Source organism: Oncorhynchus clarkii, chromosome 6, assembly GCF_045791955.1.
Source record: "Oncorhynchus clarkii lewisi isolate Uvic-CL-2024 chromosome 6, UVic_Ocla_1.0, whole genome shotgun sequence".
NCBI lineage: Eukaryota > Metazoa > Chordata > Actinopteri > Salmoniformes > Salmonidae > Oncorhynchus > Oncorhynchus clarkii.
The window spans coordinates 66,979,230-66,996,095 of NC_092152.1; the positions used below are offsets into that span (position 1 = coordinate 66,979,230).

At 43.2% G+C, this 16,866-nt stretch overlaps 1 protein-coding gene across 5 annotated transcripts in view; it reads left to right on the plus strand.

Annotated features, from left to right (window-relative positions):
* Positions 1 to 16,866, plus strand: part of LOC139411483 (DNA-binding protein RFX7-like) — a 39,283-nt gene extending 22,417 nt beyond the window's left edge. For 2 of the 5 annotated variants that reach the window (XM_071157916.1, XM_071157919.1), the window contains exons 3-10: positions 3,283 to 3,365; positions 4,295 to 4,333; positions 4,462 to 4,584; positions 5,312 to 5,428; positions 6,572 to 6,656; positions 6,893 to 7,100; positions 8,821 to 9,119; positions 9,340 to 16,866. In XM_071157916.1, the coding sequence (XP_071014017.1) occupies positions 3,283 to 3,365; positions 4,295 to 4,333; positions 4,462 to 4,584; positions 5,312 to 5,428; positions 6,572 to 6,656; positions 6,893 to 7,100; positions 8,821 to 9,119; positions 9,340 to 12,579 (4,194 nt within the window). In that variant the 3' untranslated portion in view covers positions 12,580 to 16,866. Of the gene's footprint in view, positions 1 to 3,282; positions 3,366 to 4,294; positions 4,334 to 4,458; positions 4,585 to 5,311; positions 5,429 to 6,571; positions 6,657 to 6,892; positions 7,101 to 8,820; positions 9,120 to 9,339 lie in introns of all 5 variants that reach the window. The other 3 variants (XM_071157915.1, XM_071157917.1, XM_071157918.1) reach the window with 3 other exon arrangements.

Consider the following 16,866-nt stretch of genomic DNA (forward strand, 5'->3'; position numbering starts at 1 on the left):
CCATGGGACTGTCTGTATCCCTTCTGCTTTTAGATGCTGTCGTCGTGGTCCATCAATCGGTCTTGAATTAATAGTGCATTGAACTCACAGCTTCATGTTAAATTAACGTTATTCATTTTGCCTCTGAATTGTTTTTGTAAAAAAAAGAGAATAATTAGGTGCTAGTCAAAACAATCGTACCACATGTTGGTTACTGTTTTAAAACAGTGAATATTGTGTAGTAGACAGAGGCACCATGGCCCCTTCAGATGAGAATGTTTTTTTTTATTTTGGTGCAAAAGCTCCACTACGGTGCAGCTCATCAAGAATCCAGAACATGATGTGTGAGCCTGCTCCTCCCCCTGCAGGGCCCTCCCGCTCCGTGTTGGAGAGTTGTGCCTGGAGCCAAAGTCTCTCGTCTGCCGCCTTCTACTCCAGCAGAATTTAAATCACCCCTGCCCCGCCCTATCATCTTCCCTATTCCCTTTGAAGCAGCGTGTTGGAGAGGGCTGTTTCCTGTTTGTAGCTCTGGGCCCAGCCATCCTCCAAACACTGAACTGGGTTGGGTTCAACTGCCATTATCCATCGTAGTACTGGGGTAGAGAGAGGGTGAGATACAGATTGTGGTTTGTTTATTTTTTGAGTCTGTGTATTGTGTTTCACAGCTGAGCTTAGGTAGGTGTGTGTGTGTGTGTGTGTTTTATATTTATTATGGGTCCAAAGCTTTTTACTATCATTCTTTGTCAGTGTTTTATAGTGTAGTTTCTTTTTCTTTTTATTCAGTTTAGTCATATGATTTCTCAATTTGCAATACATTTGCCAATCGGTTGTGCAGGCAGACTTATTTGCCATTCCTTTTGCCTCCTCCCTCAACCATAAAATGTTTAAATTCCCCATCAATCCACGGGGACTTAAGTGTGTGTGTGCGCCAGCACGTTTCAAAGCTTGTGTCTGTGTGATTGAGAGGGAGGTTTAAGCGAGAAACCGACAGTGAGTAAGAGTGCAAGCGTGATCCAGTGCTTGCTTGTTTGTTTACTGTTGTAAGTTGTACTTATCTGTGGCATGTGTGGCCACTTGCTGTTGTAGTGCTGCTAGTGCAATGCCCGGCGGGGAGTGGAGGTGGTCACTGAGCAGTGGAGATCAGATCATGGCGTGACACAGCCCCAAAGCCCCTCTGTCACGACATCTGTGCGACCCAGTGCTGCACGTGCCAGGCCCTCTGCCCCCACCTCAAAACCCTGAAAATACAAATACCAGATTTAGGCTACCTCCTCTGTTTTGGTGGGGAATTTTTGGCATGCCTTCCAAAGTCACTCAGTGAAATAGCTTCCAAATACTGAAACGGTTTTCTCAGTTAATGTATGTTGATGTGTTGTAAAACATGTCATAGGGCTGTAGCCCAGCTACCCAAGTCGAAGGCGTCTGTGTGACACCCTAATCATCTGAATTCACATGGAAAAGTCTGCCTCCAGCATTATTTGACTAACCGCAAATAACTGTATAAAAAGAAATAGAAAGTAATGAACTTTAAAATGCATTTTTTCCACCCCCAAAGACTGTCTGTTTGTTAGGTTAGCAGGTACCAGTGTTTGTTAAAGTTATAACACTGTCCCATGGTAGCTGCAACAACCCCCTCTGGATATTGCAGGGCTCCATCACCTCATATTTATCCTTATGTTCCTTCAAGGTCTTCTGTTAAGGGGTTTTCACATATAGTCCTCTTTAAAATAACGGATATCATATGTCTCATGAGGTCTTCTCACACTATTCAAACCACACAATCGAGTTATGAAGCTCTCTTAGCTTATAGATCACATTTCAAACAAATCTGAATTAACTCCACACACATTTTGGTATTTCTGTGCATCCTTGACAAGCGCTAAAATCAATATCCCAAAACGGTGTCCAATATCCAAAAACGGCACACTTATTTTCTGCGAACCTGCGCATCACCATCTTCTCTTTGTGGCACCAATGTGAGGATTTATGGCTGGGGAAACAGTGTTGCTGTAGTCTAGTGTGTGGTGTGGGAATAATGACAAGGGAACCTCGGAAGTTTACTGTTCCAATTGCCCTAAAAAAGGGAACTGGACAGTCGGAATTCTAGCGAACCGAACTCAGACCACAAACTAACCCTGTCCCCTCGTTGGAAACATTTGTTTGATCTCATTAAGAGATTTCCTCATGGCTTTTGTCATTGTGGCAGGGATGAGGACCCCCTGTGTTGATCTTTAACACCCTGTGGTATTTACTGCACACACACGTTTTAGAAACATTCAGAATCCAAGAGGTTGAAGGTTTTTGTGTAATTTTGTTTATCCTGACACTCGTCCACATTGATCTTAGCTCGAGCACTGTTTATCAGGATGCATCCAGGATCCTTCTGAACGAGACCTCATCAAGATCAGTGGTTCTCTCTGTGGCAATTTCCACCCCTTTCCCTCTCTTCCTGGATTGTGTAATCTCTCCTTTACATCCCTAATCTCATTTGCAGGATCATCCATGTTTTTGTTTTCTTGTGTGTGGGGGGGGGTATTTGTTCCTGAACATTGTGTGTTGTGTTTTTCACACACAGTTTTTAACTATAGTTCAAATAAGTTTGATTATTTGTTAATGTATTTGGTCCAGTTGGTTTCACATTGCCAAATGTCAAATGAACTAAAACTCCTAAACGAAAACACGTGTCCATGCAAGTAATTTGTTTATTGGACAAAAACATTTGTTTCGTGTGCTCCCGGGTGCTGATAATGTTCAAACTAGTCCAACCGAACTAAAGGGGCTGTTTGAAATGGTTGTTTTAGGTTTCTCTGGAACTGAAGAGTCTTTGTCTTACATTTCATAACTGTTTAATTAACATTTTTACACTGATGGTGCTTCAAAATGTCCTACATTGTACAACGAAACACTTAGCTTTCTTTGTTACTACATCAGAAACAATGAAAGCACCTGACTTCACTCAGTGGAGAGTAGACTAAGAATGGATCATTTTAAATAGGAAACGTTTCTGTGTTATTCATGCTCTTCCAGCTGGAGTAGAAGGCAACCTGTCAGCCTTTGTGGAATGTATATTGGTGGATTATTGTAGTAGTGAGAATGAAAAGAAGCATTTATTTTCTCATGTTTGGTCTGAGGGAGATATCAGTAGAGCACGTTGAGTCAGTGGAGTGGAGTGATATAAAGACACTACCATGAACACTCCTACTCACAGGGATGACAGAACATAACTTTTCTTTTTGCACTTAAAAAATATATTAACACGTTTGTTATTAAATCCCTCTTCTTCCCTGTGCGCTGCTTTTACAGAAAGATGTGGAGACGTTTACAGACATCGAGAAACTCTACCTCTACCTTAAGTTGCCTTCTGGTCCCAGCAACAGTGAAAAAAGGTCATTTATCCTTTTTTTCATTTGATTGAACAACATTTGTTTTGTGTCATGTCTGCATGTAGTTCCACGCCATTTGCACATGACTTACTTAGCCTGTTGTTCATCTTCCCCATTATCCATTAGCCTAGTAGCATAATATAGATGTTCTGCACCCTACCCCATCCCCACATCTACTACAATGCTTGTCAACATTAGATTGGACTGTTGTTATGTCAAACTCTGCTCGTTATGCTAAACTCTCCCTTAGAGCGCAAATAAGCTTTGGCTGTTTTTTTTATTTTTATCATTGCATTGATTGATTTAATATTGAATTCCCACTTAGGACTACCCGTTAGATGTGTGTTCAAATATTCTATTTTTAATAGAAAATAATATTTGGCATTTAAAAAAATAAATAAAAAAAAACATTGATTTGATATTGACTTCCCACTTGACTACCACCTGTGTGTGTGTTCTCATTGAAAGTCCTTACTTAATAACGTATTAATAACATCTTTCCTCAACCCTTCACGTTTTACCTTTTAGCAAAATATGTAGATTTGTCTTCTCTCTCTAATGTATATTTGACCTGTTGTGTTTGTGTGTGTATATACATTCCAAATCGACCCTACCCCTACTCCCTAGGAATGTGTGTCGATCTGAGATGATTGGATATGTATTAGGCCTAAGGAATACTATAATAGCTTTATTTATGATGGGCTAAGAGGAATTTCCCCATATTGTTTGAACTTATCCAATCCTCTCTCATCTCCCCAAGTGTCCAGGGGCAGTGGCTTGAAGTTAGTTTAGGATCAGGTGACACACAAACACACACACGCTGCTCATTGATGTTGTCAATATCATACAATGATCAATTCCTACTTGTTCTCCACATCTAATCCTCATCACCTCAACACCTCCACCCCAACACTCCACACGATGCCCATCAGGACTGAGAGAGGGTCTGCCAGTCCTGGAGAACTGTCATGGTACATAAAACCTCTCTCACTTACAACACAGAGACATGGGGGTGATGTGTGTTGGTTGGGTTTGAAAAATGTGGCGGGAAAGGTACATCCGACAGTCAGGTTATTTACAATACTGCTTTCTCTAGCAGTGATCAGAGCTCCATGTCATCAAGCCGCACTCAGCAGATGCACGCGTTCAACTGGATCCGCAATCACCTAGAGGAACACCCAGAAACCTCTCTGCCAAAACAGGAGGTCTATGACGAGTACAAGTGGGTATCTGACTGAGAAAGGGGACATAGGGAAGTGTGAATCTAAGGGGACTTTGCCCAGCTCGGGTCATTTTCAAATCAATAACATTGTTCAATACAAACAAAAATCTGTCCTGTTTTGATGTTCTAGAAAGGGACACCACACCAATTTAGAAACATATTGATAGCACTGTGTACAGGTATTTTAGGTTCAATTCCATTCCAGGTGGAAATAAATGGATTTACTTTTGATTTCCATGAGTACTTTACTTCTAAGAGGTTTCACAAGAACAAGGTACACATTTGTATGGCCGTTTTATTTTATGACATGAGATACATGTTATGAAAGTACATAACATTTGGCTGTTACTAAATAAATAAACCTTTACCATACACTGCCAGCTATGAAGGATCTACATACTGCCAGCCAAAGCAGCAATATAAATAGATGCAGAAAGCATGGGAAAAGATGTGCACCATGTGTCGGTAACACTAGAACGGAAAGTCTGAAATGCTATGTGACTGTTATGTAACACACAGTTTGACTTACTCATTCACTGCAATTGAAAGTACTAATAATGGTTCAGATTTCTTTGGGAACGTCTTCACCCAGATGTCACTGTTTTGATATGATTGTCTTTATTTGATATTTAACAGTTTATTTGGTTTTACTGAGATTTCCAATGCCTTGTCTGTCTGTCTGTCTGTCTGGCTGTCTGCCTCTGTCTGGTTTGTTTGTTTGTTTCAGGAGCTATTGTGACAATCTCTGCTACCACCCATTGAGTGCGGCGGACTTTGGAAAGATCATGAAAAATGTATTTCCAAACATGAAGGCCCGTCGACTTGGCATGAGAGGCAAATCAAAATATCCTTCACTGGAATCGTTTGTAGCGAACAATCTGGCCTCTCTGGACTCTGGTCGCAGAACATCTGTTGTGTCAGTTCATGGAGCCTCTAAATATAGAACTGAAATTAAATCAAATAAAGCGGCCGGTGCCTGGAGAGTAGTATAGTAGGACAGAGACACTTAGGGGAATCACTGTGTTCTTGACCTTCAGGAAACAATTTGTGAAATGTCTTTTCCATGAGATCACGACTCTAGACTTGGCAAAGATACAGTCCCCAATGAGATTAGCGTCCGTTAAATTAGTAAAGTGACAAGTGACTTGGTCCTTATTTTGTTGAGGTGGAAAATAGAATAGTATAAAATACTTGCATATGCATGCAGTTTTTATTTTCAATGCGAAGAGTCTTTCTGAAATAGACCTTGTTTTTATATGGTGGTTGCAATAGCAACTGAAACTCAAAAGTAAAATCAGATCATCTTGAGCTGTGGCTTGCTTAGTAATCTATATCTCCCTTTTTTTAAATGAACTATTTTATTTTTCCAAATGTAATACACACTCTACAAAGGTACAAGTTAATTCAAGGTCACAGTCTTGGACCTGTTTGTCAATTTTATTATTTGTTTTGTGTGAGTCATTCATAACTGTGCTATAACTCTGAGTAGCTCTTTGCCTGGTTGTGTGAGACACCTCCTAAGTGTATGCAAGTGTTCAGCAGGGAGCACCTGCTGTCACACTCTCACACACCAGAATCTGATAAAAGTCTAGCTCTCACCACAAATCCACAGTGCCTTATTTTGGCAGTGGAGTTGGTCACAGCTCCGAAGGTTGGAGGGGGAAGAGAAGGTTCAGTGGGAGTGTGAGAGGCCTGAGGGGCTGAGGGATTAGTAGTGGAGTGACTAGTGACTGATGCTGACTGGGAGATAGCTGTCTCAGCTTCGGGTGACAAGGCTCTTCCTCAGATCTGTCTGAGTGACAGCTGACCTTCTGCCCTGAGGTATGTTTCTTACCCTATCCTGTGGGGAAATCCCAGTCTCTTATGTCTAGAATGGTCCCTGAAGCCCTGCTCTTTACAGACAAACAAGCAACACATTTTAGCAAATCCATAAATTAACTCTTAAATGTTTGACAGTTCAGTTTTTTTGACCTTAACCTCTGCTCACATACTGCTATAGTGGACTGAGGAAGAAAGCCTTTGTCCACATGCCATCTTTACCGAACCTGGAGTTACATAAAACAGGGGACGGGGTAAGTTGTCTGTCTGCCTTCCTCTCAAGGTCTTTACCTTACTTATTTATTTTCTTAAATCTATTTAAATACGAAATGTTTGCCTAACTGTAGTCCAACCATAACATAACTTTATTTAATGTAACGTGTTAAGAAAAGGACCACATTTTGAGGCTTCATATTGAACTAAAGGTAATACAGGGATATATATGACTTTAATTCTTAACACCTGTACATGTGCCCATGTTGTGCTTCAGTGTGAGGTGCTGGAGGCCTCAGGTCAGCTGTGCAGTGCGGAGGAAGAGGTGCGCTCTGCGGCCTGTGGCCTGGTGTGTGAGTGGGCCCAGAAGGTGCTGAGTCGCCAGTTTGATGCTGTGGAGGACCTGGCTCGCTTCCTCCTCAACAGCCACTACATCGGCACCAAATCTGTGGCAGCCCTCACGGTCATGACTGGTACACCAACAGGTGACAATACAATACAGTGCATTCGTAAAGTATTCAGAACCCTTGACTTTTTCTATATTTTGTTGTTACGGCCTTATTTTTAAAATGACTAAGCAAAAACCGGTTTTTAGGTATTTTTGCAAATGTATTAAAAATTAAACTGATTTGCATACGTATTCAGACCCTTTACTTAGTTCTTTGTTGAAGCACCTTTTGGCAGCTATTAGAGCCTAGAGTCTTCTTGGGTATGACGTTACAAGATGGCACACCTGAATTTGGGGAGTTTCTCCCCTTCTCTGCAGATCCTCTCAAGCTCTGTCAGGTTGGATGGGGAGCGTCGCTGCAAAGCTATTTTCAGGTCTCCAGAGATGTTCAATTGGGTTCAAGTCCGGGCTCTGGCTGGGCCACTCAAGGACATTCAGAGACTTGTCCCAAAGCCAGTCCTGTGTTGTCTTTTCTGTGTGCTTAGGGTCGTTGTCCTGTTGGAAGGTGAACCTTCGGCCCAGTCTGAGGTCCTGAGCGCTCTGGAGCAGGTTTTCATCAAGGATCTCTCTCTGTACTTTGCTCCGTTCAATTTTCCCTCGATCCTGACTTGTCTCCCAGTCCCTGCTGCTGAAAAACATCCCCACAGCATGATGCTGCCACCACCATGCTTCACTGTAGGGATGGTGCCAAGTTTCCTCCAGGCGTGATGCTTGGCATTCAGGCCAAAGAATTCAATATTGGTTTCATCAGACCAGAGAATTGTCTTTCTCATGGTCTGCGAGTCTTTAGGTGCCTTTTTGGCAAACTCCAGGCGGGATGTCATGTTCCTTTTACTGAGGAGTGGCTTCCGTCTGGCCACTCTACCATAAAGGCCTGATTATTGGAGGGCTGCAGAGATTGCTGTCCTCCTTGGAAGGTTCTCCCTTGTCCACAGAGGAACTCTGGAGCTCTGTCAGAGTGACCATCGGGTTCTTGGTCACCTCCCTGACCAAGGCCCTTCTCCACCGATTTGTTCAGTTTTGCCTGGCGGCCAGCTCCATAATGAGTCTTGGTGATTCTAAACTGCTTCCATTTAAGAATGAGGGAGGCCACTGTGTTCTTGGGGACCTTCAATGCTGCAGACATGTTTCAGTACCCCAGATCTGCGCCTCGACACAATTCTGTCTCAGAGCTCTACGGACAATTCCTTTGACATCATGGCTTGGTTTTTGCTATTACATGCACTGTCAACTGTGGGACCTTTTATAGACAGGAGTCTGAATACTTATGTAAATAAGGTATCTGTTATTTTTTATACATTTTCAAAAATGTATAGAAACCTGTTTTTGCTTTGCCATTTTAGAATAAGGCTGTAATGTAAAAAAGTCAAGGGATCTGAATACTGTCAGTATGCACTGTATGTGTTGATAGTCAAACTTCACTTTTCCTTTCACTGCCTCATGTATGGTGAACAGTGAAAGGTTTCCATCTAGTGGCAGATTCTTCTCATTGACCTGCTATAGTGCATTTACATACCTCCTCCTGTCAGTCCCTAAAAGCCATCCCATTAGTTACAGATGTCAATTCAATGTCTATTCCACATTGGTTTAATTTCATTGAAATTATGTGGAAACAACATTGATTCAACCAGTGTGTGCCCAGTCTGATAATTATGCTTCCTGCAAAATAGAAGCTGCTTTGCCTAGGAGGACCGTGACAATTTGTTTACCCAAAATATGTGTTAACCTGTTTGTCTTCCTCTGTCTCCTCCCTTTAGGAGTTAAAACGCCACTCCCATCCTCAGCATTTGCACCCACAGCTGAAGCCCACTCCTTCCAGTCCCAAGTGAAGACCCTGCCCTCTCCCTCCATCGATGCCAAGCAGCAGCTCCAGCGGAAGATCCAGAAGAAGCAGCAGGAGCAGATGCTGCACTCCCCCCTCCCCGGAGAGGCTCAGGCCAGGCGGGCTGACGGGGGCACGCCTGGGGTCGGCTCCATTACCTGTAGAAGCCCAGCCCTGCTCTCCCCACATCCCACCATTGGCATTATGGTAGCTGCAGTCCCCAGCCCCATCACGGTAAGCCAAGCTTGTATTCTACTTCTGTTTGTCTAAGCTTACTCAATATATCCCACTGTCTTTGCAGTGTTCCTGTTACACATCTATACAAGCGACAACTTTGTGTTGCCTATATCACATGCAACAGAAGCTATTCATAACTGCAGTTATGAAGGTGTTGCATACGTTTACATCTTATTAATACTTTTTTGTGTCATGTTTTGCTTTGCTGTAAATGCAGGTACAAAGGAGCAGGCAGCTGATGTCCCCCAGTCCTGTGGGAACTTCGGAGGGCAAGATTCTGCCTGTCAACTTCCAAGTGGTGACCCAGTCAATGCAGCCTGTCAAGTGTCCCAAGACCCCTCAGAATATCCCAGCCAGCCCTGTGGGGGACCGCTCTGCCCGGCACCGGTATGCCCAGATCCTGCCTAAACCCTCAGCCACCAGCGCCATCACCCTGCGCTCGCCCCCCACCCTGCTCATCACCAACAGCCCCATCAAGACCGTGATGCAGCCCACACCCCACATCAGCTCTGTCAACTTGGTCAAGATGACTACCATATCCCTGGCTCCCAACTGCAGTACTACAACCACCCTAACCAACACCACCTTAAGGCCTGCCTCTGCTGGCATGGGCAGCACTGTAGCCCTGGAGGAGAGCAGACCCAGCCCACGGGCCAGGAGTGGCTCTGCGGCCCCCATCCTGTCCCCCTTAGCCAGGTCAGGCCGGGCCACCACCACCCCTACCATCGACATCAAGATGATGGAGGGTGAAGCCATAAGTGAGGGCAGTCCGGTCCTGGGTGCTAGCAGGCTTACTATGGCTCAGGAAGCTACAGGGGGGCAGAGGGCTGGAGGAGCTGTACCAAGGGCTGCCAGTGTGCCCACGCCTCACACTAAAGGCTCCCTGGGACTGGAGGCAATGGCTGGAACCAAATGCAACGTAAAGTCCTCTTTGAGCAACAACCCTGTGGCAGCTACAACTGGTAGCAATAATAACACCAATAACGAAAGCACTTTGTATTTGACGGTCTCCAATCAGAATACCAGCACCACTCTGTCACCCAATGGCGGCACTGTTGCCACATCACTCATCGCCTCCAAGAGCCCCAGGAAGCGCCCAGGCATCGGCCCAGAGTTTTATCCCACGCCTGTCAAAAGGGTCTTCATCTCCCAGCAGCCTCTTGGGGGTTCCGATGGTTACAGACATGGGATTGGTGCAGGAGTGAAGAAACTCCCCAGGGCAGGAACCCCGGTCAGACCTGAAAGTGCACCAGCCATCGGTAAAGTTACTGTGAAACTGAACTCCACTGTCCCAACTCGAATCCTGTCACTCTCTGATTCCCCTATCGGAACCAGAGGCTTCCAGACTGTTGTCAAGCCACAGAACTCCGTGCAGAGAAGAGACACTCCGACCACCATGGACACTAGTAGCATCGGCAACGTTAGTGCCCCGGCTGGTCATGCACGAATTCAGCACCAGCAGCACATGACGGGTAACATGCAATCCATGCCCAACAGCTCTGCCCTACTGGAGCAGTCTGCTGTGAGTGACCTAAGGAACACCATGTGGGTCGGGGGCCAGCTGGAGGGAGGTAAACAACCGCAGCAGCAGGCCTACGCCCAGCAGATCACAGACCACAAGCAGGCATCCACACCGGTCATGGAGCCCCTGGCCATGATGGGCCAGGCCCCAGACTCTAGCCAGCTCTCCATGCAGACAAACATGGACTACTTCCATTTCAATGATGACGATATGACCCAGGACAGCATTGTGGAGGAGCTGGTGCAGATGGAGGAGCAGATGAAGCTCAACAGCAGTCTGCAGGCCTTCGGAGCTGATGTGACGGTGCAAGGCCATCAGTCTGTAATACAGGGCAACATGATGTCCTCCAACCAGACAGTGACCCCTTACTACCAATCAGTACACAGCAGCACCACCCCTGTCCACACCCCCACCCCGACTCCCACACCCACCTCTGAGTTGATGGGAGGAGGCCAGGGCTTGACCAGGGAGAGTCCCTGCTCCCGCATGGCCCCTACCACCCCGGTGGACAGTGCCCTGGGGAGCAGCCGACACACCCCCATCGGCACTCCACACTCCAACTGCAGCGGCAGCGTGCCCCCCAGCCCTGTGGAGTGCAGGAACCCCTTTGCCTTCACTCCCATTAACTCCAGCATTACAGGCTACCACGACGGCAGCATTGTCTCCAGTAGCCCCGTCAAGCCCATGCAGAGGCCCATGGCTACTCACCCAGACAAGGCCAAACTGGAGTGGATGAACAATGGTTACAACAACAGCGGGGGGAACTCCATCAACGGCATCAGTATCCTCCCCAGCTATCAGGACCTGGTTGACGACCACTTCCGGAAGCCCCATGCCTTCGCCATCCCTGGCCAGTCCTATCAGTCTCAGACGCGGCACTACGGCCGCCTGACACCCATCTCTCCGGTGCAGCAGCAGGCAGCCAGTATGGCCAACCTGAACAAGCAGGAGGGCTTCGCTGTGCCCGCCCCTCTGGACAACAAGGCCACCAGCACATCCTCAGCAGGCGGGACCTTCCGCTGTCGTAGTGTGAGCCCTGCCGTGCGACAGCGAAACCTGAGTGGCAACCAGGGCCTGCAGAACATCCCCCGAACAGTAGTATCCCCGTTCACCTCCCCCGTGATCCCCGAGATGATCAACATCTTCGCCAACAGCCATGGGGACGTCAGCGTCAGCAGCATGGCACAGAGGAGCCAGTCTGTGCCTGTCAATGTGATGATGCAGACAGAGGTGCTGCCCATGCAGGGCCAGACCAACAGCAAAAAGATCACCAACGTGCTCCTGAGCAAGATGGACGGGGACAGTGACGACGCGGTGCGGGGCCTGGGCATCAACAACCTGCCGTCCAACTACACAGCCCGCATGAACCTCACCCAGATCTTAGAGACCACGCCCAGCTTCCCCAGCAGTGCCAACTACCAGACTCTGACTTCCAACGCTCCGAATGCGTACGAGTTTCAGAAGCCAGGTTACCTCATGAAGAACTCTAGGAACGAACAGATGAGTCTCTCAGCAGGTGACAGCCAAGCACAATCAGCTACTGGAGAAGAGCAGCATCAGCAGAGCCAGCCTATGCTGCTGGCCCAGAAACTTCAACAGCAGCAGCTAGATTTCAGCACCACTGTTAAAGACCTCTTAGCGGACGGCAGCCTTACTCCTGGCAATCGGCTCGTGAGACAGGTGTCAGAACTCAACGCTGTGGGGTCTGATTTTCGACTGACCTCTGATCTTTCCAGTAGCATCAATGACCTGAACAATTTGGACACAAACCTTCTGTTTGACCCCAATCAGCAGCAGGGACAATATGAAGACTCTACACTGGAGGAACTGAAGAATGATCCGCTGTTCCAGCAGATTTGCAGCGAGACTGCAAATTCCAATGGATTTGATTGGCTGGAAAGTAAAGACCAGCCCACAGTCGGGTTAATGGGTTAATATGGGCTCTGCTTTTATTTCATGAGGGTGAAATAGTTTTAAAAAAATCATCTTTGTAATTATTCACATTGACATTGTATAGCACACTGCAACACTCTGGAAACAATGACTTTGTCCAGTCTAAGTGCCAGGCTAAACATAAATGATCACTCTTACAAATATGCTGGTTTTCTCTCACAGCTCATTGCTGGTGCTGACTCATCCATTTCTCCCTCTAGACATCAAGTCATTCAAGAGCATTTAAATCAAGACAGTAGTAGAACAAGTATTTTTACATTTTCAGGAGGACACAGAAGATATGAAGAGATCTCTTAAAGATTACAAACATCTATGATTTTGGTTAATATTTTTGTTCAGGAGCTCTTGACTAAAACAAGAGGTTTGGCAAATAATTGGTAACTTTTCCTCCCTCTGTAAATTGTTTTACTTCCATTGAGATAAAGTCTATATTCAGATCTATCAGACAAATCATTTGGAACTGCTTTAGAAGCATACTATTGTGCAAGAATGTTAAATGGGGTGTATGTTCACCTAATATGCCCCTGTCCATCTCAATGAAGTGTTGAGATACCGAGACTATTGTATGTACAGTACATGACCTTGAGTGGGCATTTGCAGTAGCATGCAGTGGTACTAATGTTTCTCATTGTTTCAAGTCTTCTTAAGGATTGCAGGTGCTTCCAGGTGCAAGACAAATCAATGGTTTAAAAAATTCCCCCATAATCTGTAAATAAAAATTATCATTGGTCTACTTAAAGACCCATGTTTTATATATTTCCACACTGAGGTGGGAATAATACTGTGAAAATTAAATATTGCCCTTTTAGTGTAGGAGCTGTTTGAAAAGACCTCCTGAAACTTCAGCCTGTTTTTGGTGAGATTTTTGGCCTGCATGGTGACATCACCAGGCAGTAAATTTAGTTAATAGACCAATAAGAGTTCCAAACCTTCTGCCAATAACAGCTAGTTTTTAGGTTTCCCCTCCCCACTCAGTCCTAGAAAAATTCTTGCTTGAGAATTTGTTCTTTGCCAAGAAGCTATTTTAGTTACTTATTGACCATTGTTTTCAATTAAATCACAGTAAGGTACTTAAAGAAAGGATTTGATATTGAGATAAAAACAGCTGCGCTGACCTTTTAACGTACATTGTTTGCAATGATCTTGAGGAAAACTAGTTCCATTCTCTCAGAATTTGTATTTTTACAAGTAGGAAAACGGCAGCTGTTTGAAAAGGAATCTGTGTGACTACAGAATATTATTCAAACTATAGATTTAAAGGTCAAGATATACTGTCTGTATACTAAACTTGTCAGAAGATGTCTGATTGTCCGTTTTGCTGACACGTTATGCAAACTTGACAAATAAGATATTGACCACTCAAATTCCAGTGTGCATGGTACAAAAAATATAGCCTAGGAAATTGAAATGTAATTTGATTGATGTATGGCTTTTCACCTTTTCAAATTTCCTCATGTCCCCCAGTAGTTAATGCATTTTGAGTACAGCGAAACTGAGAGCAGGTAGCTGAAGAACAACAAATGTTATCTGTTAATGGTGTCATTTTTTTAGGCTTGCTTCACACACATTTTGCCCTGCTGACGTTCTTACTGTATTTGAGCTCCCCAGTGTCAAAAGGAAAGGATTGGTTTGTTTGGAATAGTATGGGTTTATGAGACTTAAAACAATCATAATAGAGACCTGTAATGGGGATAGCTTGCACTTTAGTGGCTGCAGAACTAAAGGGGATGGACTTTAAGATGGAGCTCAAAAGACAGTTAAATCTTGTATTTAAAACGTATAATGCAGAAGATGACCTTTTTCACCTATATCGATTTTTTAAAGACTTGTGTAGGGCACTGGTGGGGATTGTTTTATTTACCTTCTTTGTGACTATTTAGCAGGTATCATCTTAATTAACAGAAATATATTGATTTAAGGAAGTGGAGGAATATATGAATAGGAATTTAACCTTATGACACCCCTATACCAGTATATTGACTGGAGATGACCCTGCCCTGTTTCAGTCATGTATCTATTTGGGGAAAAATTACTTTCCTGGTTCTGATTTATTTTAAAACTATGCATTTTTTACTTATCAAAGCGGCTGCTACTGTCAGAGTAGATTACTGCAGGTTTATGTAAATGTATGTCATTTTCCACTTCTCTTTTTATTTGTTTCATATGTGTTACATACATTCAGTAAAGAATGTGATGGATATGAAGTAATTTAGATTAAATTAAATTCGTTTTCCTTCTATGGTAAATTCAAACATATTATGCCATTGGATATTCAAAGTCCTTCCTATAAAAAAGGCACTAAAGTGCATAATTTACTGTCATACATTGAAAGCTATTCCTCGTACATTTTTCTAGATCCAGTAGAAAATACAATACTATGGAATACTGTAATACAGAATTACATAAACATTTGTATAAATTGTCCTTTTCTTCCTCTTGAATAATGTTCTTGTTGAGTTCATTAATGCACTGCATTTTATTCGAACAGTGAAGGGACGTGTTTCACCTGGAGTCAAAAAAGGCATTTAGTGGTAAAGTACGGGTCATCTATTGCAGGTTTAAATAGCTTATAGTATAGTGAAGAACAGTGTGTGAATAAGGCATGCAACTCATAAAGGGAATAGCTAATTGGTCAGATCCTGTGGTTTTTATGAGCTTTTAATCTTCTGAGCCTTATATCCATACCAAAGAAAAACTAATTAGTGAGAGAGAAAAAAGCATTAAATAGGATTTTTTTTTTTTAGAAGAAGAAGAAGAAGAACCCACAAAATTCCCAGCATTTGCCTGTTTGCCTGACATCCGTCAAATACCTTTTATATGGCCATTTGGAATTGTCCTTATTTCAAGTAGGATGGTTGAAAATAAATAATTTGAGGAAATGTTGAAACTGGCAACTGATCTGTAGCACTGGAAAACATGCTGAAAACCACACTACTGTTCTGGTTTATAAAAGCCAATGTAGCAGGACAATATTGGGGTTAATTCAGTTGAAGTGTTCCTCTCATTTTGAATCCCACAGTTTGTACATATGAAAGCTCTGACACTGTATTGTTGTTATAACTTAAACTGGTTCTGTGCACCTGCACCCTCTGAAATGCTATATTGGTGATTTTGGATCAGGAGCCAGCTAAACTGTGCTTGTGTGTTTGGCTGCTGGCACCCTTTCTTGTACAGATAATGCTGTTTTTTTCTAAACTTGGTTTTTTTGTTTGCTTCCTGAGATTTATATTGGTTGGCTTTTTACAGAAAATGTCTGCTTCGAGTGAGAAAATAGCATGGGTATTTAAAAAAAAGTATTATATATTACCAGGTTGCATAGCTATCTTTCTCTGACAGATTTTGTGCCCAGAACATTGCAATGGATATCGGAATGTCATGGTTAAAATTTCAACCAGCTTTGAAGGTTCATGTTATTGCACTAAACATTTAATGAACCCAGGCTTTGGCACCTATTTTAGGACAAATGCATCAATTGAAGCTCCCCAAATATTTTTTTAAAGAGCTTAACTACATGAAAAAATTATATACAGAAGTGTCAATTTAAAAAATGAACGCTAATTGTCTTGTGTAGCAATGTACATTAATCTCAATGAGATACTTTTTTTTTGTTTTACTTCATTCTCATACATGAGAATATGAAACTCAATTTAAAGAAACATTTTAACAAATATTCTCAAATAAATATTTCACATTGTTAATTGATATGTGTGCATGTTTGTAGAATTCTATTGTACAAAGTATTTGTAACCACTTTGCTGTAATTCAGGATTGGTCCTGTCAATCTGAACAGAAAGGTATAGCGACTCACAAGTTACTTGCATTGTTTGATGTTTACTAATTCAGAGTAATATTTGTTCTGTGTGTTCAGGTTTTGAATCTGTTCTTTTTATTTAGATGTTTTTACTTTTTTTATGTAACTCTGTGAAATAGTTTTTTCTTTCAAAAACCATTGAAAATAAGCACTGATGTTTGTACTTAAACGAAGACTAATCCTGTCTGTTCTTCTTTAAGTGCACAGGGGCAGCTGAGTCCTGTGCTGTACCTTTCACAGACCTGGTATAAAGTCCCTTTAACCCTCTTCTTCATCTAGATCTGTAGAAATACCCTATGCCGTCTTGTTGTTGTCTAGTGTACAGCAGACCGTACAGTAATTTGATAAAGTTGCTATAGCATTTCAGCAAAGTTTCCTTCTTTTTTAATTGAAGATTAATGTTGAGATTTTTTTTAAAGGGTTTTAAAAACCAATAAACTTTTTTTTAAGTACTTGGA